At 48.1% G+C, this 25162-nt stretch overlaps 1 protein-coding gene across 1 annotated transcript in view; it reads right to left on the reverse strand.

Moving 5' to 3' along the window:
• ERN1 (endoplasmic reticulum to nucleus signaling 1) overlaps nt 1–25162 on the reverse strand; it is a 90830-nt gene that overhangs the window by 12018 nt on the left and 53650 nt on the right. Inside the window, exons 4-17 of the mRNA XM_045525818.1 lie at nt 24211–24283; nt 20934–21006; nt 18691–18813; nt 14788–14889; nt 13607–13868; nt 11993–12071; nt 10768–10933; nt 6950–7068; nt 5075–5266; nt 3397–3664; nt 2400–2490; nt 1909–2098; nt 1192–1291; nt 695–894 (exon numbers count right to left, since the gene is read on the reverse strand). Coding sequence (XP_045381774.1) covers nt 695–894; nt 1192–1291; nt 1909–2098; nt 2400–2490; nt 3397–3664; nt 5075–5266; nt 6950–7068; nt 10768–10933; nt 11993–12071; nt 13607–13868; nt 14788–14889; nt 18691–18813; nt 20934–21006; nt 24211–24283 — 2038 coding nt within the window. The remainder of the gene's footprint in view (nt 1–694; nt 895–1191; nt 1292–1908; nt 2099–2399; nt 2491–3396; nt 3665–5074; nt 5267–6949; nt 7069–10767; nt 10934–11992; nt 12072–13606; nt 13869–14787; nt 14890–18690; nt 18814–20933; nt 21007–24210; nt 24284–25162) is intronic.

Consider the following 25162-nt stretch of genomic DNA (forward strand, 5'->3'; position numbering starts at 1 on the left):
TGTAGGGCTAAATAAAGATCCTCAAGTTAAAAAGTTGGGAAAACAAAAACAAATTTTAAAAATAATAACTGGAAGTTTGTTTACCTTATGCAAGTCCTGATTTTCTAGTTTCCCAAAATAAAAAAGGTGTTAAAAAGAGATTGGGGCTGTGTGCAGTGGCTCACGCCTGTAATCCCAACACTTTTGGAGGCCATATTGGGAGGATCACTTGAAGCCAGGAGTTTGATTCCATCTTTACAAAATAAAAGAAAATTAGCTGGACATGCAGGCGTGCACCTATATCCCCAGCTACTTGGGAGTCTGAGGCAGGAGGATTACTTGAGCCCAGGAGGTCAAGGCTGGAGTGAGCAATGATCCTGCCACTGCACTCCAGCATAGGCGACAGAGTAAGACCCTGTCTCTAAAAAAAAATTAAAAATTAAAAAATAGAAGTGACTGGACTGGCACCAACTGAGTGTTTTTATAAAAATAAAAGTAACTGGAAGAGTAGGAAAAAGAATAGATAATTGCCCACACTTGCACCTTTCACTCATTGGAACATGAGACAATATGGAAAGTTCACAAAGCAGTTCAAGGGATGTCATTCTCCGACCACATGTGCACCTGCCCCCACACCTGGAATGTGAAGGTTCTTACTCCTGAAGATACAACAGGCTGGTCCCCCTGTTTTCAAAGGTCTGTGCCCATTACTCACAGGGTTGTCCTTGCAGTCTTCACTCAGCATCTCGGGAGCAATCCAGCCTTCCGTGCCAGGCACCCCAGAACGGCGGCTGAAGCTGTGCCTGCCCACCGCCAGCTTCTTGCAGAGGCCAAAGTCGGAGATCATGGCCTTGATCCTGCCGTGTGCGTTGGGCATAGAGAGGAGGATGTTGTGGGGCTTCAGGTCTCTGTGAACTAACAGAGAACTCCGGATTAGTCCAGTGCTCGCCAAGAGCAACCCCAGGCCTCCTCCTGCAATGGGGAGTGTGACGAGGACACGCTCCCAATATACTGCTGCCACCTCTACAGGTTCAGGTTTTCAACTACATAGGATTCCTCCTCAAATTCTTACACAACTTGTGAAAAGTCCACCTGACACCCCTCCCCTGTCCCCACATCAGTGATGTAGCAAAAGGTTTAAACAAAAGGGGGCCTCCGTGAGTCCCTGTTCACCCCCACCCGGGCCCCTGGCGGTGAAGCGCGGCCTCTCACCGATGTTGAGGGAGTGGAGGTGGGCCAGGCCCGAGGTGGTCTGCTGCAGCAAGGTGATGGGCTCCAGGCCGAGGTGGGCAAAGTCCTTCTGCTCCACATACTGCAAGAGACACGACAGCAAGGTCACGGCACACAGCTCTCAGGACATCGCCCCTCAGCTTGTTTTCTTTGATAGCATTTTAAGAAAGAAATTGCAAGTTTTATTGACAACATTCTCTATCCAAATCCATACTTTCCAACAGACCTTCTAAAGGCACAGGCTGACTTAAATAAACAAGCAGAGCTCCAATTCACTAATTTACAATGAGAAAGACAAGAAGGCAAGACACACAAGATCACTGCCTCAAAGAGGTAAACCTACAGGGGAATCCAAATGATACTGAAATAGTTTCATGGTGAGCCTGGCAGCTGAGCAAAAGGAGGCTGCTGGATGATCTTATAGGCTGGAGTCACCAACCAGCCTTCTCCAAGCCCACTCCAGCCACGGCCAGAGGCAGGAAGAGCAAGCGACCCGGTTTCCCGGAGGCCGAAAGGGGAGAGACCAGCCAAGGCGCCACCGCACTCACTCGGGTGCTGGGAATGCTCTGCCTTGTGACTGTTTGTGGCTAAATGGGTACAGACACTTGTCAAAATGCATCAAACTGCACACTCTTAATGGTACATTTCATCCTATTGTAACTTTCAAGTTAATAAAATGAAAGAAGAACGCAACCCCACCTCTTGCAGGGTGGCCGCGCACAGCTCTATGGCGATGTACTGGAACTGGCGGTCACGCTCTGTGCAGAAGTAGCGGATCACGTTCGGGTGCTCGTCCGACTCTCGCAGCAGCTGCACCTCTCGGTCTGCGAAGCTGAAGCACTCGGGGAGGATTCTTTTCACAGCCACGTCTCGGTTGTCAAACATGCCCCTGCGGGACAAGGGGCGGGTGGTTTGGTAATGCAGGCCGGGCTGTGGAAACGAGATGGCACCTGTGGCCCTGCGTGCTCCTTCTCCTGTGCCACAGAGGCCACCTCACCAGCCTCCCAGCCCAGAGGACCCTGACCGACCATCAGGTGGCCCCGGGGTCACGGCTTTCTCTCAGTGCGTGAGCTCCCGGGAGGCAGGACTTGTCCAGCTTGGTCGCTGCTCTGCCCCTGCTGTGCTCCGGGGCCTGGCAGCCACTCACAAGCCAACAAGCACAGACACCAGGTGGTGTTTCTACCACTCACCGGTACACGATTGTGCCCTCAGCTCCATGGCCCAGCACGTCCTTAGGACAGAATGAAATCTTCCCAACCATCACCACGCTGGTTTCCTCATCTGGGCCAAGACAGGAGAGAGAAGAGCTCATTTTAAACAGGCATCACCTAAAGAACCTTGAGGCTATGATGGCTACTAGCGTCCTGACTGAAGATTCATTAAGAGATGGGATTTAAGAGGCTCTACGCCCCCAGACTCTGGTAGGCAAGAACCGCTGGGCCCACTCCCCATTTATGCCCAAGGCCACCTCCCCCCAACCCCCACCCCTGGTTCTGTTTCTGCCTTTACATTGTTGTGAGCACACAAGTCTTAAACCCTTCCCAAAGAAAGGGATTCTCTGTAGAGTTTCATGTTTTTATATGTGTGTGTGTGTGTGTGTGTATATACATATACATATATATATATAGTTATAACTACTTAATGGTTAACAAAAAGAAAAAACATCCACCTGCTAGATCTGCACCTGAAACCTTCAGGTAGAGGTGGTGGACATGTAAGGTTTCAAGAGACCGCTTGGGACTGAGGGCTCTGAGGTCCCAGCACTAGCTATGTCTATCCCCTCTGAGCATGGGCCCTGACAACCGACCTAAACCAACGCCCAGAGAGGAAAGTGGAGCAACTGCTGCACTTTTGTATAATATTTGGCCACTGGCTGGCTCGGGAATTTGCTCAAGGCCGATAAGCAGCTCATCTCTGGCCAGCAGCAACTCTTAGCCCTTATGGAGAAAGATGGAGGGAGGACCAAGGTGGCCCCCAGAAGGCCCCCTGGGGGAGATGCCATGCTATGGGGCAGAAGCCCATCCCCCCGACCCACAGAGTGGAAAGAAGTCAGGGAGTGCACGGTAAACCCTTGGGAACGGCACTTCCCATTCTCACGCAGACTCCAAGGAAGGACACATGCTTTCTGGTTCTTAGGTGGTGCTCAAATAAAAGATAAAATAGCACCAAAATGGCAAGCGCCTTTACCCTCGTCGTCCTGCTCCAGGAAGGGGCTGGTGCCAGCCCTGGATGCAGAGCTGCCGGAGCAGAGCGAGTGGTTGGAGGCTCTGGGAGACGTGCTGGGGCTGCTGGTGCCCGAGCTCTCCGAGTACGCGCCAGACGTGTCCAGGAACTCGCCGTCCTGAGTGGCGTCCCCAGGTGGGGGGAAGGGCAGCTGCTGCTGGTGCAGGAGCTGGATTTTCTCCAGTTCCTTCTGGAACTGCTGGCGCTGGAGCTGCCGCTGTTGATGCATGCTCTGGGAAGAGAAACCCACATCCAGACAAGTGTCCCTGTTCCCGCAGGGAAACAACAGTCAGAAAAGGAGCAGTCCCCATGGCAGAGGACGCAGGGGTACTTTATATGACCCCACAGGGCACGAGACCAGCGAGAAGGCACATGGAGGCAGAATTGGTTTGCTGGCTGATCTTTCCGCCATAGTCAGACCCTTGCCAGTATGGCCCACTCCCCAACCCTGGAGGGGCCTGGCCTAGGTAGAATGGCCCCCAGGGGAGGGCCTCTGCCCTAGGTGGAAGTCTGGGCCACATGGACAGGGGTTCCATTCAATTCTAAAATTCCGTGATTTTTATGCAAGTGTGGGAGTTGTTGCAAAGGGTGAAACAAACAGGAAGGATGGTTAGCTGGTGGTTGAGAACATGGTGGGCAGGGGGCAAGCCCCAGGCTCGCTGTCCACTCTGGCTACACATCTGACAGAAGCTGGCGCACAGATGGTCAGCAGTCCAGGGTGGCCAAGGAAGAAGCTGGGGGTCAGAACCTTGCAGCCCGTAGCCACGGGAGTGGCAGAGCAGGGCTGACCACGGCAAGCCTGGCCAAGGTCCTGCTCCCCCATCTCAGCACGCTGCCTTGCCCGCACCCACACGCCTCTCAGATGCTCTGAAGGGTTCGTGCCACCATTACCTGTGATTACTACCACCCACACACGGCAGTCTTCCAGCTTTCTTTCTCTTAACCTTGGGGTGAAGTCCTGGAAATGCCATCTACTGACTGAACACCCTTGGGGGAAGTTACTTAGCTTCTCAGAGCCTGCTTTCTTCCTTTGTGGACAGGGGTTCAATAATAGTGACCCCACAGGACTGTGTGAGGTAAACAACCAGGTGGACACATTCTGCAAATGGCAAGCGCCATAAGGGTCTGCCATTCTCATTCCTATACGGGACAAGGGCATCCTGAGCACTAGTGCTCTAAAGCGTTAGCATTTCAATGCTTTGAGCAATCTGCTGAAGGACTGTCCCCTAGAATATTTTATCCCACCCACGACCTGCTCAACTATGTCATCTGAGCTCACTGGTTTCCAACTAGGAAGTTAAACGAATCACCTCGCTGCCTTTTTCACTCGAGCTCATCTCACAGGCAGTTTTTAAGGGAAGAAAGATCTTCATCTCATATCTATGTTTTTTAAAAAGAAAATACAGTTAACTATTCAAAATGATCTTCAAGCAAGGTTTATACTCATCTTTCACAGCCTGTTACGTGAAAAACACTAAGATTTAGGTACCAAATTGCCCTTTTCTGAGAAGCTAATGTCTCTTTAATTACATTTTTATAGATAAATATTGACTTTGAAATGTGAAAACAAACGTGTTGGCTGTTTTTGTCTGGGCTTCACTGACATGAGGTGACAGGCACAGAAGTCCAGGGTGAGCCTTACCAAGGGGAAGGTGATGATGAAGGCCACCCAGCCGACCAGCAGGAAGGTGCTGAGGATGATGGTGGCCATGTCCTTGAGCATGGAGTCCACGGGGGCCTCGGGCTTGGCGGGGGCGTGGGCAGGCTTCTCTTCCACGTCCTGAGACACGGTGGTGGGTGCATTTTCCGAAGCCTGGTCCACCAGGTTGATAACCTTGTGTGGGAGAGAGCCGCGACATCACTGCCCAATTTCTAGCCAGACACGGACGAGGTGAACAGCTGAGAGAAGCAATCGCCACTTACAGGTATGGCTGCACCGTGACGTGCTGTGTTTTTGTTAAGCTCACCAAACATCACACAGGCAGATAAATATAAATCGTTGCCTCTTTCAAAGCCATTGCTTTGTGAGGGCATCGCTGCAGTGATGTCACCATTATTCAAAAACAGATTTTAAAGCAATCTTTCTGGAAGTGCCTTCAGATTCTATATTCTTTTGAGAATCCCCAATGAAGGTAAAAACATCCTCCTTTGATGTACATTGATAGTTGGGAAAATTCTGAAATCATCTGTAACAAATTCTGGTGCAAAGTTGGTATCTGATCTGGTGATACCGTTTCACATTAAAAAGGGAAGCAGAGGCGTGCGGTGACGAAGTAACAAAGCAGCTTTCCTACGTTGCTTGTAAACTTTCAGTGCAGCTCCAAAAACAAAATCATTTATTCAAGCATTCCACTATTTTTCCAAAGCTTTTAAAAAGTGTCAGAAGCCCTTCGTTAAAGAAAATTTTATTTAGAAGCCCAAAATTAAATCATACAAAAATGGAGCTTCTCTCCAAGCTCCTTGGAATCTCTAGGACTTCATGGAAGAGTTTAGAAAAATGTATTGATTGGTTTTCAGACATCTAGTGCTCCAGGTGTGCCGTTATTGTTTGCCCAGTGAAATTAACCACAGCCTCCCAGCTGTGCTGGCTGGGTCCCTGCATGCTTCCAGTCTGCCCCACCCCTGATGGCTGCCTACAGTGGCCCACAGCAGGGCTGCAGGAGCTGTCGAGCCCAAATGGCTCACTAAGGCCTTCAGATGGCCTCCATCCTCCCCTTGTTGGCCATGCTGGGTCCCCTCCTGCAGTGCCACTCTCCAGCCCCCAACAGCTTTGTGCCCCAAAAGGCTGACTGCGTGGCCAGAGCACTGGTCTCCCCAACCCTCTGGTTTCTGACTGGGGGAAGCCAACAGGGAACACCAGCAGGTGAGACGCAGGGAGGAGAACAGAGTTCCGGGGGCTCCTGGTCTGGAACCCTTTCCCTCCCTCCCCTCTAGTTCCAGGCTAAGGTGTGCTACGGGAACTCTGGTACTGTCCACATCTGTGCAAACAGTCCCAGGCCACTTTCAGCTTCATAAAACTTCAGGTCTCTCCTTTTTTCCCCAACAATTCTTAACTCCTCCATCGGGCTTGTTCCAGGCCTGGTAACATGGCTCCTCCTTACTCATGTGAGCTGATTTTCCACTGCTCCCTGCCTGATAGCCTCGGATTCAGCCAGGACTGTGTCCCTATAGGGCGAGAGCTGGGCAGGCTGGTGTTCTTCCCACTCCGGGCCTCCACCCCTTTCTCTTCCCTCCAGTGCCCCCCACTGCCCGCTCCCTCCTGCCAGGCCAAATGCTACCCATTTGTCCGGGCCCAGGCCTAGCCCGGTCCTGCTGCCTTCCCCACACTTGCCTTCACTGACTGCTGCTGCTTCCCCCACCAGCCCTTAACAATTTATGTTGCTTGCTATGGGTTCTGGTGTGTTCCTCCTCCTTCCTTGACTAGACCGCGAGCTCTGAAGACAAGAGCAAAGCCCAATTCCTCGTCCCCCCAACACCTGGCATGAACAGTCACCCGACTGGTCACTTTCCCACTCACTTCCTCAAAGCTCTTTTTCTCTGAATCAGCGGGAATCACGTTTTCCCGATGTTTGGGCAGATTGTTGGGAAATCTCTCCAGCATCTTGGTAGACGCAGACAGTGGGGTTTCATGGTGTCCTAGGAGAGGAAACAAAACCTTTAATGAGAACAGTTTCCCAAGCAGTTGCATTCAACACCAAACTCAGGCAACAGTCGCTACCTAGTGAGGGGTCCACAGTGCAAACGCTCGGCACGACTACAAGTTAGAGAAAACAAGAGGTAGTTTCTGGAAACATTTCATCAAAATAGTAACTTGAAAGCAAAATACAGTATTCTCAGTCTGAAAATGGGGAACAAAAACGTGTCCTTGTCACAAGAGGGATTGGGACATCAGGGTGTACTCAGAAGCAAGACTCATGGAGCTGCATGTGTCCAGTCCACAAGTGAAGCATTCTGAAGCTTCATTAGAAGTTCAAGGAGCCCTTTCAACACTTTGCCCTGTAACATCACTCTACTAAGGCCACCAAATTCCCATCTCAGTATGTAACTGCCAGGACAGAGTTCTACCCTGCTCTTATCTAAACATTAGCTTCATCCAGGAAGCGCCGCGTGACTCCTAAGAAAGCAGTGAGACACACCTGCTAGACGGACGGGGCACCACGGCCTCTCACCGTTCATTGTTCCCCGCACAACTGTTTCATGACTACCTAGTATTCATTATACATTGACTGAGCGCCTATTGTGTGCAAATTAGCATAAGAGACACAGTTGACTAAACGAGGAACTGGGATTTGATACAGCTTGATAATCCATTCAGCTCTAACATTAAATGAGCGCACACACTGCCCCAAAGAGCCAGGTCACTTTCTCACGTCAGGCTGTCAGCGGCCTGGCTGGCTTTCCTGTCTGTTCTCACTGTGATCGAATCTCACCCTGACTCAGGTCTCTCTCACCCTGTCATCTTTCCATTGTTCTCCAAATCCAGCAGAGATTTCACAACACGTGTGCTGAGATGACAACAAACAGGAACTAGTCTAAGCCATGTACATTTCTTGCTCTGGAAAAATCCACTTTAATTCCTCATCTTAAGGTCAGTTCTTTATCTACGATGTAACACTCTGTAAGAGAAACCCAACGTTTGCTTTGAACCACCACCAGCTTCCTGCTGTGTACCACAGAGCTCTGGGACGTGCTTTGCTTGGGAGCAGGTTTCCCCAAGTGTGGTCTGCACACATCAGACCCAGAACCAGATTTGCTGGTGGGGCCCAGGAATTGGAATGTGGGTATCCCGGGGTAACTCTGAGGCTCACTAACAAGAGACATATCATATGGTCTAAGAGAACTGAGGCGTCCTTCCACATGCCATCCTGTACTGCAGTGTCCTGCCCCCTCCCCCAAACACCTGCTCCTGGTGCTCAGAGTCCTACCTACCTGGCAGGGCACCTACCCAGAGACTGCTACAGAAGTCACTAGCCTGAAGCCCCCTTCATTAGTCCTTCTTACAAACAGCTTCTGCTCAAGCTGGGCCCTTGCTAATACCTTGCTGCACACTCTGAACCAACAAACTTAATCATGAGATCACTAAACACTTTTGTACAAACAATACCTTCTTCAATACCCTGAAGGTCCTTTTTATTCATTCATCTACCATCATCAGTTAGGTCCAGACTCCAGAGGAAACACCAGATGGCCACGCCCTGCCCTGGACCTACTGGATCAGGCTCTCCTGGGGTTATGTTGCCTACGTGACAAAGCTGCCGGTGATGCTGAAAGCACCCTGGGTCAGGGCCACTGCTCTGGGGCAACCCACAGACCACCTCTCTCAAGCTGATTGGACCCTTTTATTTTCAAGACTAACGTGGACATGGGATATCTTTAATGTCTTGCACAAAAATGAAATCAAAGGACATATTTGAACATAAAAGGGCATATCCTTTTACTTGTGGCCTTAGTCTATAGAAGACTGTCAAGTAGTCCCATGGCCTTATTACAAATGACTAGCTTTGGGGTTCTTCAAAAAGGACTTCAGAATTGTGGGGTCCTTACTTAATTATGTCTTAATGTTTCATTGGTTTCCTGGTTTTCTCACTTGGATCTCAATCTTTCCACCTTAAAGGGTTCTCATTTTACAACTTAGCCATGAAGACTTTTTCCCTTCATATTTTTTGTTTTCTCATATACACATTTCCCTAATTTCAGTTCTTAATCACTGGTGGGTGGTTTATTGCCCCTTGACTGGTACACAACACCAAGTAGCCTTGCAATGCTAACGGCCTCTGCTCTTCGGCTCCTCTTCTCTCACCGTGGAGCCATTCGTGCATGCTTCCCAAGCCACTTCTGTCAAAAAAAAAATTATTTTGTCATCCCCTTTGCCCATTATCTGGTAAAGACAATAAACAATGTAAAAATGGCTACAAGGGCTCAAGATGGAAAAAAAAGACCCCAACAATTTACAAAGGGAAGGATCCTGGCTCGAGGACACCCAGTTTCCTCTCTAACACCTGGTTACACACATCTGCATCCAGACCCCACTGCCTGGCAGAACCTGTGGCTTCCTGGACCCCACACTCTCCCAGACACCCCACATCCCTTTCCTGGAGCTGCAGCCCCGACCTCTTTCTGTCCTAGCACGAGCACGAGGGGAAGAGAGCGGGGAGAAGAAAATACACCAGCCCCGGGGAGCTCAGGCATCCTATTGACCTCCCACCCACTCCCAGGCTCATTCCCACGTCTCGGGGCTGGGAGACAGCAGCATGGGGGCAGGGACAGGAAGCGCAGAGTGGATTCAAGAAAACTCCATCCTGCTCTAATTAGTTGGCACACTAGCCAGGGACACAGCTCCTCTCACCTCTGCCTTTGCCACACTCACTGCCCTTGGGTGTCATTTCAACCTCTTATCTCTCCGGCTGACAGGGCCTTCGGTTCAACCCCAGGCTGTCAGTGATGGTGGCAACAATGAGAGAGGAGGAAAAGGGACCTCCCTGCACCACACACCCAGAACAGCAGCACCCCAGACCTAGTCCAGCCTCCAGCTCTTCACTCCTTCTCAGCCCCTCTCCTGCCCCAAGCGACAGATCCCAGGTGAATTCCTCCACGGACACAGCCTCAGTGTTCTCAGCTATAAAATGGAAATAGCAAGGGTACCCATCTCACGCAGAGGCGCTGTAAGAAATAAGAAAGTATATTCTGAAGTGCTTAAACCATGAGCCTGGCGCATGACAAACATTCAACGTGTTAGATAATGACATGGAGTTTACATCGTTTTTTTTTTTTTTTTTTTTTTTTGAGACAGAGTCTCACTCTGTTGCCCAGGCTAGAGTGAGTGCTGTGGCGTCAGCCTAGCTCACAGCAACCTCAAACTCCTGGGCTCAAGCGATCCTCCTGCCTCAGCCTCCCGAGTAGCTGGGACTACAGGCATGCGCCACCACGCCTGGTTAATTTTTTCTATATATACTTTTAGTTGTCCAGATAATTTATTTCTATTTTTAGTAGAGACGGGGTCTCGCTCAGGCTGGTCTCGAACTCATGACCTCGAGCGATCCACCCGCCTCGGCCTCCCAGAGGGCTAGGATTACAGGCGTGAGCCACTGCGCCCGGCCACCATTTTGAACTTGAGTTTTGGAATATTAGTTAGACAATTCTTGAAAACTGACTTGTAACACGGCTACCCTATTTTCCTTGGGGGTAAAAGTGTTCCAAGGTTTGCAGGACGAACCTGGAAATGAGCTGAACACAAGTGCTCAGAGCTGAGCGCGGCTGCAAAGCAGCAGGGCAGCTTCTGCCCAGCAGGAGGCAGTATGCTGTCACCTCAGGCTGCTGCCAGAGACCAGCTCTTACCTATCAGGAGCCAGTAATTCCTCAAGTAGTTGAGCTTGTTCTTGCTTTTGAGTCCAGGGTCGAACTTGAGGTCGGTGCTGGGTGTGATCACACACTCCCCTTTGTCCCCAATGGTGACACCATTAGTCTGGGGGCCTTCCAGCAAAGGGAGAGTGCTGCCGCGGGGCTGTGGAGAGGGCTGCAGTGAGGCCCGGGGCCCTCGAGAGAGAGAGGGTCCCACAACCCCCTTCCCAGCAACTGGCCTGAGCCCCGGGGGAACTGCCGTGCCTGAAGGTGAGGGACTTCCAGTGTGGGGCTGGTCCCAGACAGAGCCAGACACAAAGGCCCTGAGAGCGGGCAAGAGAAGCTCCCCGCTCAGGATGTGACATGCTGTGCTGACATCTTTAACATGGACATCTTTTTAGATTCTTACATCTGGGTACTGGGGAACAGGAAGAGTATGGGCAGAGAACTCCAAGAAGCTATTAGGAAAGGCAGACGTAGTGAGGGAGAACGATGGATATCCACCAGTCACACTGACTGCAATGAGCAAGGCGGAGCGAACTCCAGCCATGCGCCTGGTGCTGGCGCAGGCGCTGCGGAGCTGTCCCGGGGCGGGCGCTACCTGCTCAGAGGAGCAGCCGACCGGCTCACTGGGAAGACGGAGACCCAACCTAACCTAACAGCCGAGTCACTGTAACGATCAGGACGAGCGGCCAGGACCACACTGCCTGGGACACTCAGAGACAAACAGCTGAGGCAGGCTGGTGAGGTCCAAGGAGGCTTGGCTAGGTGGCGAGAGGATGGAAAGGATTTGAGCTGGGAAAAGGAAGAAGAGGGCATTTGAAGGGTGAGGGGCAGCCTGAACAAAGGCTCAGAGGAGAGACAAACAGGGAGCTTTGAGGAATACGGGAAAAGCCGCACTAGGCTGGACCGCACGACTCCCACAGAGACGCTGACCATGCGGTAGGAGGGCACTGTGGGGCTGGGAACACCAGCCTGGGGAGTTTAGGTGTGACCACAAAATCAACGGGGCACCAGGTCTTCCTAGGCTTTAGGAAGCTGCTTTGGCACGTATCTCTTTTTCAAAGTAGAATGTGGCACGTGCAGGAACTAGTTTGGAGGATTTATGATCTGTGTTTTGCATTCTTAGCCAACAGGATGCTCACAGACAACTCAAAATCATTCTTTGCTTAAATGGAACAGAAGTGGTGAGGCAGCTTCGAGCCCCCCATAGTGGACTTACCACGACAGCAACTCCCTCGTGTACCATGGAGGGGGAGGCATAGAGGCTGGTAGAGTATTTCCCAACGTAAAGGGTGGGCCTAGGAGAAAAACACACATGTGCGTTCCAAAGTCATTTAGTTCCCAGATCCCACAGAAGGGGGTTTAGAGAGAAGAATCACAGCCCCAAATACCACCCACAGGAAGCCACATTAGCCTCTGGGCACAGACGAAGGCATCAGGGGTATGAAGGCAGGGGCACTGCCCTGGGAACAGGGCCACAGGACTTTAAGCCCCAGTTGTCACTCACCACCTCCAGAAATACGGACAAGCCACCTAACTGCAAGCCTCGGTTTCCTCATCTGCAAAATGGCAGGGCCTAGCTAGCCCAAGCTGTGACAGCCTGCAGAAGGGACCGTGCTTGATGACCATCCAGGGGGCCGAATGCTTAGCAACCACCGTCAAGGCCTCTTAGACCCTGACCAGCATGCTCTGACACCCGGCTACCAGCAGAACCACCACCATCTGCCTTGTGCTTTCTAAGGATTCTAGAGAGTCTACAGAGGCCTGAGAAACAGTCAACTGCCTACAACAAAGGGATGCATAAGAAATTCCAAACTAGGTGAGAGTGCCTGTCCCCCAGCTGAGTGGTCTGTCCTTGTGTGAGGCATCGAGGTGGGGATGAAAAACAGTGGGAGCCGCACCTCCAGCCCCTTCTGGTCACTGTCAACTGCTTGCGTGGGATGGGTCATCCACAAAATTATCTAAACCTCCCTCAACAAATGTCTTCCACTGGAATGGTGTTTTAGACGATACTTTCATGCACATCATTTTATTTGATCTTATCTGATATTCCCTACAACTCTATGAAGTAGGAAACCAGGGCTCGGCAAGGTTAAACGTCTTAGTGACAGGCCATTAACAAGTAGGGACAGAGAACACAAGCCTGCTGAGTCTTGCACACATGTACTGTAACATTTTTCTGATTTTTAAAATGAATATAACTTATAATAAAAACTTGGAAAATACAGAAGGTTAAAAAGCTACCACTGGCCAGGCATGGTGGCTCACGCCTGTAATGATAGCACCCTGAGAGGCCAAGGTGAGAGAACTGCTTGAGGTGAGGAGTTCAAAACTAGCCTGAGCAAGAGCAAGACTGGTTTCTACCAAAACCAGAAAAAATTAGCCAGGCATGGTGATGTGCACCTGTAGTTCCACCTACTTGGGAGGCTGAGGCAGGAGGATTGCTTGAGCCCAACAGTTGGAGGTTGCAGTGAGCTATGATGATGCCACTGCACTTTATCTGGGGTGACAGAGCAAGACTCTGTCTCCAAAAAAAAAAAAAAAGACCACCACCTGAGATATATCCAAATTGTGCTATAATTATACCAGCAATCTCTTTCCTTTCCCCACCCATAGTTTTTATTCAATATTCTAGAACTCTGAAGCACCAGGAAGTGTCCCCAGTTATCACGTTCAGAGGCTTGAAATGAGCCAGTCTCGACTTTTGACACTCCTCGTGGCATCAGAGATGTGTGTGCCAACCCGGCCTCCAGTGGAGGACGTGCCATGCCGCAGCAGCACGAAAACACCAGGGTCACAGCTTCCCTCTCCTGCCCTGAGATCCCCGACTCACGTCAGCTTGCTCTTGGCCTCCGTCTCCTTGGGGAACGGGTACTTCCACTTGGTGATGCGCCCCACCTCCCCCGACATGAAGGTCAGGTAGCGCAGGGTCTCCACGGCGACGTTGATGTGCATCACCTTCCGCAGACCCTCCCGCTGCCAGACATAGAAGGCCACCACAGGGGAGGCATAGTTTTGGATCCACAGGACGTCCCCAGATTCACTGTCCACGGTTACCACCAGCCCGTCGCCATTGGACACAAAGTGGGACATCTCTGCACAGGTCAAATAAACAGAGCATGTTGAGTCTCACCCCATCTCACAACCACATCCTCTACTCTCCTGGCAAGCTGCGGTCACTCAGCTAGAGGAAACGCGACTTCTGGAGTACTCTCAGGTCTCCTCTGAACAATTTCACTTGTTTCCAGTGAACTCGCTCAGGCTCTACAGGATCAAGACATCGCAAGCTGCCAGGCTTCTAAATACAAGACAGGATCACTCTCCCAAAGGCAGTTGATTTGGTGATGTTCTTTATCAATTCTAGTCAATCAGTAAGAACAAATATTGAGGAAAAAGGAGCCAATGGAGATGCCTATTAACCTGGCGTTTCACAGCAATCATTTAAAAATCCATCCATCAAGCTGAAAGTCAGACCTGAGTCACTGACACTGCACGCGTCGGACTCACAGAGGAGTCCTCAGGGACAAACAGAAATGTTCTGGGTCCCATGACAGGAAAGGCAGAGTCAGATTTGCAGATATCAATGTTAGGATGGCAAAATTGGTTTTTAGTTTTCATTTGAGCCTGGGGAATTTTAACTGGAGAAATAACCAGGGGATGAGCCACATTTGGAAAGTGGCCTTCCCTGATGGGGTTGTTAATGTGACGTGCTGATTGCTAGTTCCACTTTCCGTGGGCCTGTAGTAAATTCCTTCTGTGGCACAGAGGACCTCAACAAGGTACGCCCTCCTTCCTCTCTGCCTAAACTCCCCATATTTCACTCGGGTTTCTGTCCAGACTTCTCACCCAGGGCCCTGCCCCGTTGACTGTGGAAGTATCTACCACGAGCCATGGGAAGTCCAGAGCTCGGTGATGGAGAGTGTTAAAAAGAAAACCCTACTTCCTGGAGCCAATGTTTCCTCATAGGTCAAGGGTACCAGCCCAGGCTTGCGAAGCCCAGGCAGGAACACTTACTATAGTCCATGTCGTCCTCGGGCAGTGAGGCTGCATAGTCAAAGTAGGTGGCGTTCCACCGGAGCTCCCGGGTTTTGGTGTCGTACATGGTGATGGTATATTCTGGAGAACACAGACCAGCCCGTTATGATGGAGGGGCCCTGGCACCGACTTGGGTGTGGACCTTATCTAATTACAACAAACACATCCTCCCTAAGTTGCAGGTCAAAAAGTCCAGACTACCCATTTGGAACAAAAAAGGCAACGAGAAGGAAAACTGCAGTCCCAGACACATGAATGAACGCGGCTGACAGCACGTGGAGCAGAGACCAGCCACTCCCACTGTGCCCTTGACTCACGGCTCACAGAACTGTGAGCAGTATAATGGTTGTTCTTGTTGGCCAGTAAGCTTTGGGGTGGTTTATTACATAGCAGATCACCAATATTAGAAATTGGTACCTATAAGTGGGATGGCGCCATAACAAAAACCTAAAACATATGGCATTGACTTTGGAACCAGCTGGGAGAGGCTGGAAGGTCAACAAGACAGCTGTTAGTGGAAACTTGGAAGTGGAAAGGGGTAAGCCAGCTTGTGAGCAAGTGTAGGGCGGCACAATTAGTATGACTACTGCTTGCCGTAATTTGGTAGAGAGAAAAAGTCCCTAATGAACTTGGGGATCTCGCTAAGGAGATTTCCAGCCGGAAGGCAGAAAATGCTGAACAGTTTCTCTTAGCTGCATAAGACACACTGCAAGACAATTGAGCTGAAGAAGAAAGCATTCAGTTTCAAGCAGAAGATGGAGGGAAACAGAGAGAGTCCTGGACTGATTCTCCAGCTGGAAAAGATTGTCGACGTAACACATGGCCTTAAGTCAAAGATCAAATCCAGGGCACAGCCAACAAAAAAAAAATGGCCTGGGGTGGAGATCAAATCAAGGGTGAGGCCGTAAGACCCTTCTCTGAGACCTCAGGAAGATGTAACGTGGCACTTCATAGGCCCTCTGCTCGGTCAGAGCGGTTCTAAGAACTGTAAGCATGTGGTCCTGTAGTGCTCTTGCATCCCAAAGTAGAGAAACTTGTGGGTATGGCTTTTATCTAATGCAGCAGACTACAATCTGACACATGGGAAGTCCACAAAGTTTTTAAAATAGTAGTATCAAGGCCGGGTGCGGTGGCTCACGCCTGTAATCCTAGCTCTGGGAGGCCGAGGCGGGTGGATCGCTCGAGGTCGGGAGTTCGAGACCAGCCTGAGCAAGAGTGAGACCCCGTCTCTACCAAAAATAGAAAGAAATTATCTGGCCAACTAAAAATATATATATACAAAAAAATTAGCCGGGCATGGTGGCTCATGCCTGTAGTCCCAGCTACTCGGGAGGCTGAGGCAGTAGGATCGCTTAAGCCCGGGAGTCTGAGGTTGCTGTGAGCTAGGCTGACGCCACGGCACTCACTCTAGCCCGGGCAACAAAGTGAGACTCTGTCTCAAAAAAAAAAAAAAAAAAAAAAAAATAGTAATATTAGAATGGACTAAAAGGATCAGAGACAGTCAAAGTGAAAAACATGGGTTCTAGCTCCCCAATTTTCGATGGACAAAGAACAGACTGAGAAAGCTACAAAGCTAGCCATTTCTTATGGAAAAGAAAGGACCTCTCAAAGGGCAGAACCCAGAGCCACTGAGAATGATGTATTAGGGAACCAATTGCAGAGAACAAAAATTGGGCCCCAATGAAGGAACATTCTCTGACCCTGGAGTAGGGGAACCTGAAAGCATGTGCCTGGCTGAATTGCTGAAGACCAGTGCCTGCTGCAGGCCCCTCCTTCCTTCCCTTTTTCAGTGGGGATGTTACTGCAGCTGCCCGGCCTCTGCCTCACTACTGTGTGTTGGGTTGGGGGAAGGGGTAGGTGGGGGAGAGGGAGAATTTATGTGTTTAGTTCACAAGTTTCCGGATCAAAGGAGCTGCACTCAAGGAGCCTCATCTGCCTCCAAACTGGATACAGGTCCCAAGATGCTGGACTTTGAGACTGATGCTGTGATTGGACTTCGGGAGTCCTGTGAGGGGCAGAGTACATTCTGAAAGTGGGAAGTCTGTAAACTGCTGCAGCCAGAGGGAGGATGTCTGAAAAGATCACGGCCAACAACTCTTCCCATCCCTGTAGTACGCACGTCCCCCTTCCCATCAAGACTTCTCCACCCCGATTCTGTGCCGACCTTGTGACTTGCTTTGACCAACAGAGTGCAGTGGAAGTAAGGTTCTGGAACTTCTGAGCCCAGACCTTTTAAGACATTGTAACATCCACTTTTACCCAAGAGGGAGCCCAGCGGCCATGTCAAGGAGCCCAGGCTATCTGTGTGGAGAAAGGTCGCTTGGAGGTGAACTGAGGTCCCAGACACGAGTGAGCCCGGCCAACAGCACATGGAGTAGAGACAATCCATCCTCGCCGAGCCCTTCCTGAACTCCTTACCCACAGAATCATGAACAAATGGTGGCTGGGTTAAGGCACTACATTAAGGCGGTTTGTTAGGCAGCAATAGGTAACGGAAACAATGGATTTACACACCTATGCACACATATTCCACCTGATGCCAGGGCATATCCCAACACCCTCAAATACCACAATCCTACCTGAGAAACACACAATTTTTATGCCTGGGTGAAGCCGGAATCATTGTAAGATTTTACTTGATGGAAAAGGTAAACAAACAAATCCTAAGCCAGCTCTAGAGTTGGAAGCTGGAATATTTGAGTTTTAACGGGGAGGGCAGAGAATCCTGTAGTCTAGGACCTTCCTCTCAGTTCCAGGGGAGCCCAGCCAGCTTCGACAGGGCCCAAGATTAGTCTTGCCAATTGTTAGAAAGGCACTATTTTCCCAGCTCTTGAAGGAAGGTTTTGTCTCTTTTTTCAAAGCCTTGGCTATGTGAATGTTTAGATCTAAATTTAGTGCTCAACTGTAATGAATTCATCCTAGGATTCTGATATAATTTTTTCCCTTCTAAATGTTTTCTTGTTTCTTTTTTTAGCTTTAACTGTAACTATCATTCAACCATTTTTACGGCATCCCTGATACATGCGAGGTGCTGTACGTATAAAAATGAGTGAGGCAGACAGACCCCTGCAGTAACGGGGCTCACCCACGAGCTCATGCGGGAGTCTGGGTACTGCTATGTGTCTGGCAACATGGCCGGTGTGGAGATCCAGCAGGTGAACAAGACAAAGTCTTGCCCTCAGGGAACTGATATTCTAGTGAGGGAGGCAGAAAATAAAAATTTATAAATGTGTAGTGACAAATGTTAAGAAGAAAAAGGCTGATGAGAGAGGAAATAGAAAATGGCATGGTGAAGAGGGTGCTAGTCACACTTATAAAGGGACAATGACATGCGGAGAGATGGAGGCTACGACAGGCCTATAAAGTGTCATAAACCACCCAGATTGGGAGAGCCGGGTGTCCCTTGGCAAGGCAGGAGCCGCAGGGCGAGAGAAGAGGTTTCACAAAGAAGGTGACTTTTGAGCAGAGTTGTGCAAGGAGAGAGGACACTTGCCAGATAGGCAAAAACAGACATACCTGGTAGAGAGGGACATATCCCTACGCGACTTTAAAAATAGCACTGCTATTCTGGGAACTGCAGGTAGTTCATCCTGATTGGGAAACGTTTAGATGAGGAAATGTAGGAGAGATGAGGCGAGAGGGGTGGCAGCTGCATCACAGGGGTGTTGTGGGTTGGGGTGCAGTTTGGACTGTACCCCTTGAGCTACTGGGGGGCCACTGAACAGTCTTATAAAGGGCAATGATGCCATCAGACCTGTGTTTAGAGAAGGCAGTTCTGGCCACCTTCTAATGACAGGGCTGGGAGGCAGAGGTTGTTGGGGGGGGAGCCTCCTCAGATCCTTTCAGGAGTCAGGTTGTGCAAGACAAAGGTGCACTTCTTACCTGTTCGCCCAAGATACAGAAGAGAGGTTGATGGGCACAGACTGTCTGCAAAGGCCGATGACAAAGTCTGCTGCTTCTCCCCAGTCAGAAGGTCAATAACATACCAAATGTCCTGCTTTTTACCTGAAAGGTCACAAGGACACACTGTTGTTTACACCAGTACCATGTGGAAAAAAATATCACTGCCAAACTAGCAGCCTAAGATGTTCTCTGGGCTGAGAGGCCCAAAATTCTTAGGATGTCAAAGACATTTCTACGATGATCTGAAGGTGACAATGTAAATGGTGATGTAGAGATAATTTTAATAAAACTTCTTAGGCCACTGGGTCTTACAATAATTTAATAACCTAATCATGGTATAAAAATTTCTCCAAACTTAGTAACATAATTATGGTAAAAGAAAAAGTTCTCCAGAATTTCAAGTTATATTTTATTGCTTTGATTAGTGGCATTAAATATGAAAAGCATTTCCCATAAAGGACAATCCTGTTGCCACAGACTAAGATCTACATAATTATAGCAATGTACCCAGGGTTCATCTCCTTAGTAACCATCATTCATAGTTCTCAACATACTAATTAGCCCATATGTGAGAAGGATCTGCAGCTACTGTTTAGAACTGTCATTAGCTAGTACCTAGTCAGTGGGGTTGGTTGGAACCTGACGCTAGCGAGGCCAAAGTTATCGCAGCCTCCGTCCACAGCTAGCCCTGGCTACAGGTCATACCCTCACCTCAGTCCACTGATTAAGTAACACAAACAGGCAGACAGCACAGCAAACACCACTACTAGGAAAACCCAAAGTGTATGTACTTGTGGTACACATACTAGAGCGTCCTGGTCATGGTGAGCCAGTAGCATGGGCCTCCAAGCTGAGGGTCAACACAGTCACTGTGATGTGTTTATTTCTGTTTTGTAAGGCATGATCTCTGGTCATGTGTATCTTCCTAACTTATTGGAAAAGTTTCCTATTTCTGGGAACTCTTGGAAACAGAATATTGAAATGCTGGGGAATGTCATAGGGTACTAGAATGTGTTAAAGCTACACTTAGTCTAAGAGATGTAGTATACATGCCTGCTCCATGTGTGTGCAACTTATCCATGGATCACAACTCTCTGATCTCAATGAAAACATCTTATTATGAAAAAGATCGGAGATAGAGCGAAAAGGTCAATGAACAGCTATGACCATGAACCCTTTCCATACGGCTCATGCATCTGGCTACCTCTAGACCATTCCAGTCTGTATAACCAGCTACTACTTTAATGGATAGACTGGCCAACTACCACGCTCTTAAATATGCTTAATGACCTCACTTAAGAGGGCACCACACAAAGGTGATGGAAACACAATATCCTAAGTAGACCATAAATGATGAATTGCTGGCAAAAGCTGGAAGATCAGAGAGGAAATAGCACGAGGATGGTCAGATGGGCCCGGGGCATGGCCCAGAGGAGAGAGAAAGCCTGGGTTGATCACTTCCTCTGCATCCTTAGGCTGGGGGTTCCTCATTGCGAGCAAGTTTGTCCCAACTTAAAGTCTGGCTGCACCTGAGACCCAGAAACATACACAAAGCTCCCGCGACGTGAATAAGCAATAAGCAGGCACTTTCAGTTCCTCAAAAAGAAAGCTGCTGTATAAATATAGGCTATTATTACTGCTATGATTTCAAGATTAAATACAGCTCTCCTTTGTGTTACAAATGCATTTTTATGGACATTTTGGCAGCAACATGGTAAAAGAAAAGCAGGTGATCTGATGCTTTGAAAACTGTGACCTCATAGGTATGAAGGCACTTTACGCAAGCTGTTAAGTGCTGTATCTATCAAATATTCTGATAGCAGGAAATACTAAGAAAGCCCTATAATTAATAGGCAGAGCCTGGCTTCCCTTTCTTGGCTCAGACTATTGTATTCACTTTAAATTTCATCCAATTGCCACTGGGTATGTTGCAATCTTGAAATCGCAGGAGTAGGTCAACACAGTAGCTAGAAGCTCGTTAAATGAGTAACCATATTAATGATGTCAATCCTTCTCCCAAGTGGGGGGAACCCTTTCTTAACTGGTCAGCTGAGCCTGGCAAGACCAGCACCTGGAGCACAATTGAGGCAAGGAAGGCCTCTCCCAGAAGGGCTGGCAAGGGGGTGGCTGCACCCCTCTCTCTCCACATGCCACTTTCTGAGATTGCAGGACTCACTGTCACAGAGATACAAGTTTCAGTGTGGAAAACAGGACCCACTTACCCATGTAGAGGATTCCGTCTGTACTTCGGCATGGTGATGCCTGCACCAACTCTGGGATGGTAAATGGAAGTTTCTTTAAAACAAAAAAAAAGAAAGAAAGAAAAAATAAGTTAAATAAGTTAACCAAGTCTTGTGCAATTACTACAATTTTACTGGGCAATCTGTTTCTGTTACCCAATTCTGCTAAAAAGAGAAGCACTCAGCAGACGGGAGACTTCCAGATTGGAAAGCAAGGAGATGGGCGCCTATGCTCCCTGCCCCTCTTCTCACACGCCCAGGGCTCCCAGGTCCCTGAGTTCTGTAAACACTAACTCCTTTATTTGACACCACACCAGGAGGCCGCCCAAGGGCTTCTGTCCAGACCACTTACCAGGGGTGACATTAACCTTTTCTCAAAATACTTACACAAATATGGAGAGCTACACATTCTGTGAAATTCTAAGGGTGGGAGAAAAAAATTCTCCTGTCTTGGAAAACTGACCTAGAGCTGTCTAGACTGGATAGAATGACATGTTTTTTCAGAGTGGGAGGGAGCCATGAGATTAGTGCTGAAGACATGCAACCTTGGTGTCATGCTCCGCCACGATGACACAGGCAACACAAGAGTTTGAGGTGGAAAAATAAGTCTGATGTTTTCTTCAGTAAAGAATTCTCTATTGAAAACCAGAATAATGGAGCCTCTTGGTTTTAAAAAGGAAGTTATGGTAGGTGCCAGGAAAAGAAACTCAAAGAAATCCAAATGTTTCAACTGCATTTCATCATAAAACTGATTCTTCCGAGTCTACAGCTGACATCTGACTAGCTCTTTTGGTTAATGTTCGTTTCAGTATACTTTATTTTTGGAACGTCTTGTGTTCTTGAAACTGTTCTATAGATACCTGCTTTTACAGAAACTCCAGGTTCTGCTACACTGTCACCTTTTTCTTTAAGGAAGAAAATATTTCTCTCTAGCGTTAATAAATAGAACTTTAAATACTAATCAATAATTTGGATTTTCCTGTCATCCCAACATTCAAACTAAGCCTTAGAGGAGGAAAAATGCCACAGAGAGGCTGTCATGATGGGGTTTGGGCCAGATATTTCTGAGAATCAGAAAGTCAGCGCAAGTCTTCCAGTCTAGAGTGCTGTGGTCTCTGCTGGGCATTGCCCCAGGTCTCCAGATTGAAGGCCCGAGCTGGAAACACATTGTTCCTGGAGCTGCTAAACCACAACAGAGGAAGAAACACAAGTTGGTGTGAGCAGCAGCCTCTGGAAGTCAGAGATCTTTAAGTGCCAATTCCAACACTGGAAGCTTTGGCCTTGGGCATGTTCTTCACTTCTCCAGGCTCAGTTTCCACACCTCTAAAATGGGGATACCCCCCACAGAGCTGCCGCAAAGATCAAATGAGATAACGTGCACAAATCACTGAACATGGTTTCTGGCAAACAACTGCTTCAGAAATGAGGGCTGCAGTAATGTGGAGAGAAAGCAGTGGCGAGAAATGCTGAAAGTGGGGTACACGCAGCTCTACACAGGCTTGTCTTTCTCCCAGCTGGTTCAGTCACAGATATTCACAAAATAATTTAAAAATAGCCAAATTAGAGCCTGTAATCTACTTACAGTCTAGACCAGTGGTTCTCACCGTTGGCTGCACATTTGAATGCTTGGAGGCTTTTTAAACTTTCTACCGAAGCGCAATATACAAACAGAAAAGCGCTCAGAATCACAGTGCCCAATTAATTTCCACGAAGGGAACGTACCCATGTGACTACCACCTGGATGAAGAAACAGAACATTTCTAGTGCTCTGGTAGGCCCCTTCTTGCCCACTTTTCTAGCCATAACTCTCCAGGGTAACCATTATCCCAACTTCAAAACAGCATAGACTAGTTTTTCCTGTTTTTGAGCTTTATATAAATGAATCGTTTGGAGTGTAGCCTTTTTTGGTGTCCTGTTTTGCTCAACATTAAGTTTGTCAGAGTCATTCATGTTGCTGTGCATAGTCACAGACTGTTAGTTCTCATTGCTGTAGAGTATTCCACTGCATGACTCGTCTGTAATTTATTTATCCATTCTACTGTTGATGCTATTTGGCTAGTTTCTACTTTTTGGTTATTATAAATGGTGCTGCAGTACATTTGGGTGTATGCCTTTTGGGGAACACACACATGCATTTCTGCTGGGTCTGTAAGCTGGGAGTGCCTTCCTGGGTCAGACTGTCACAGTTTTCCAAACCAGTTGTACCAACTTGGACTTCCCTTTTTCTATTTTCCTCATTTTGGCCATTCTGCTGAGTAGCATTACGGCACACTAGATACTAGTATAGCACTGTGATTCTAATTTGCATTTCCCTAATAACTAAGAAAGCTGAGCACCTTTTCATGTTTATTGACCATTTGGATATCCTCTTCTGCTATTTTTCTATTGGTTTGTCTTTTCTTTTTTTAATGATCCATAGGAGTTCTTTATATATTCTGAATCCTCTGTTGGATATGTGTACTGCAAATACTTTGTAGTCTCCTCTCTTAATGAAGGAAAGTTCTTAACCTTAATATAATCAATGTATCAAATTTTTTACCAAATTTATGATTGGTGTATTTCTTTTCATATCCTACTCTAGATATGAAATCTTTACATACTTTAAGGTCATGAAGATGCTCTGTTTTCCTTAAAGCTTTGTTATTTTGCATTTCACATTGAGATATGCGATCTACCTGAAAATGATTTATGTGTGTATGGTGCAGAGTAGGAGTCAAGATTTTTTTTTATATGGATATCCCAATTGACCTACACCACTTATGGAAAAGACCATCCTTCCCTATTGCACTGCAATGTCACATTTGTCATAAGTCAGGTGACCCTATGTGTGGGCTAAGGTTAAAAACCACTGGTCTAGGTTCTCAAACGGAGATGAGAGTAGAATATCACATGCCTTCCCCTAAAGATGGGGGTGGCGGTAGAGACAGTGTTTCCAATACACCCCTCCCTCCCAAATTGAGGGTGACCAATTAGAACAAATCCTGTTACTAAGGGGAATGTCATATCCTTCCATTGTGTTGGCAGGGCCACAAGAACCTGCCAACAGGTTTATATCATTGTTTCTGAACTCTAGATGCACATGTAAAAGCTCAGTTAGGAAGCTCTGAAAAGATATTGATGCCCAGGCCCTGCTCTAGACTACCTGAATCAGAATCCCCAGAAGTTTTTTAAAGCTCCCAGCTGATCTGAACATGCAGATACTGTGAAGGACCATTGGTCAAGAACCCCCAGAATATACAAAGAAGCTAAATATACTTACTGTCAGACCTTCATTATTCTTGCCCCCAAGTGTGTATAGGCTGCCATCGTTGGGATCTGGGAGGAAGGCAGGCCTAGCAATTAAACAATAAGTGTCAATGACAAATTATAGCCCAGGACACAGAACAAAATATCAAAGCCATGCAAAGCCATAATGGGAAAATGGAGAGCAGGGATTAGGGGGTGGTTGTGTGTGTGTGTCTGTCTGTATGTGTGTGTAAGACAATTCCACCCACTACTCTCTCACTTCAGCCCCAGATAAATAAAATACCCCTATGGTGGTGTATACTATACTTTAGTGGAGAAATTGTATAAAACCACAGAACAGTAAATCATAATTTGATCAAAGCACTCTGGATAAAGGTAAAATAAGTGAAAAGGACCCAGGCAATTCTACTTTTTGATTTCTACATTAATTGTAACTAGAACTTCAATGATTAATATTTAATAGCATAAGCCTGAGCAACATAGTGAGACCCTATCTCTACAAAAAATAAAAAAAATTAGCTGGGCATGGTGGTGCACGCCCGTAGTCTCAGCTACTCGGGAGGCTGAGGCAGGAGGATTGCTGAGCCCAGGAATTCGAGGCTACAGCGAGCTATGATTGTGCCACTGCACTCCAGCCTGGGCTACAGCTACCCTGTCTAAAAAAATAAAATAAAATTTAGTAGCAATGGCAAGGTATATAAACAGGTAGAACAAATCTCCTTTTAGTCTTCAAGAGATTTAGTTTTTAACTGCAGGCAATAAACATGGATTCTGACAGCTTGACATCAGAGAGACCCCACCAAGGAGACAGATCAAGGTCCCTCTGTCAGCAGCACCTTCCTGCAAGGCAGACGTGAGGGGGTCTTCTATAACATGAATCTGCTAAAGACTGAACTACCTCTACAGTCACTTGGAAACCCCTTGCCGAATCTTTCCTCTACCTAGGATGCACCATCATTTGAGGC

Source organism: Lemur catta, chromosome 15 (genome assembly GCF_020740605.2).
Source record: "Lemur catta isolate mLemCat1 chromosome 15, mLemCat1.pri, whole genome shotgun sequence".
Classification (NCBI taxonomy): domain Eukaryota; kingdom Metazoa; phylum Chordata; class Mammalia; order Primates; family Lemuridae; genus Lemur; species Lemur catta.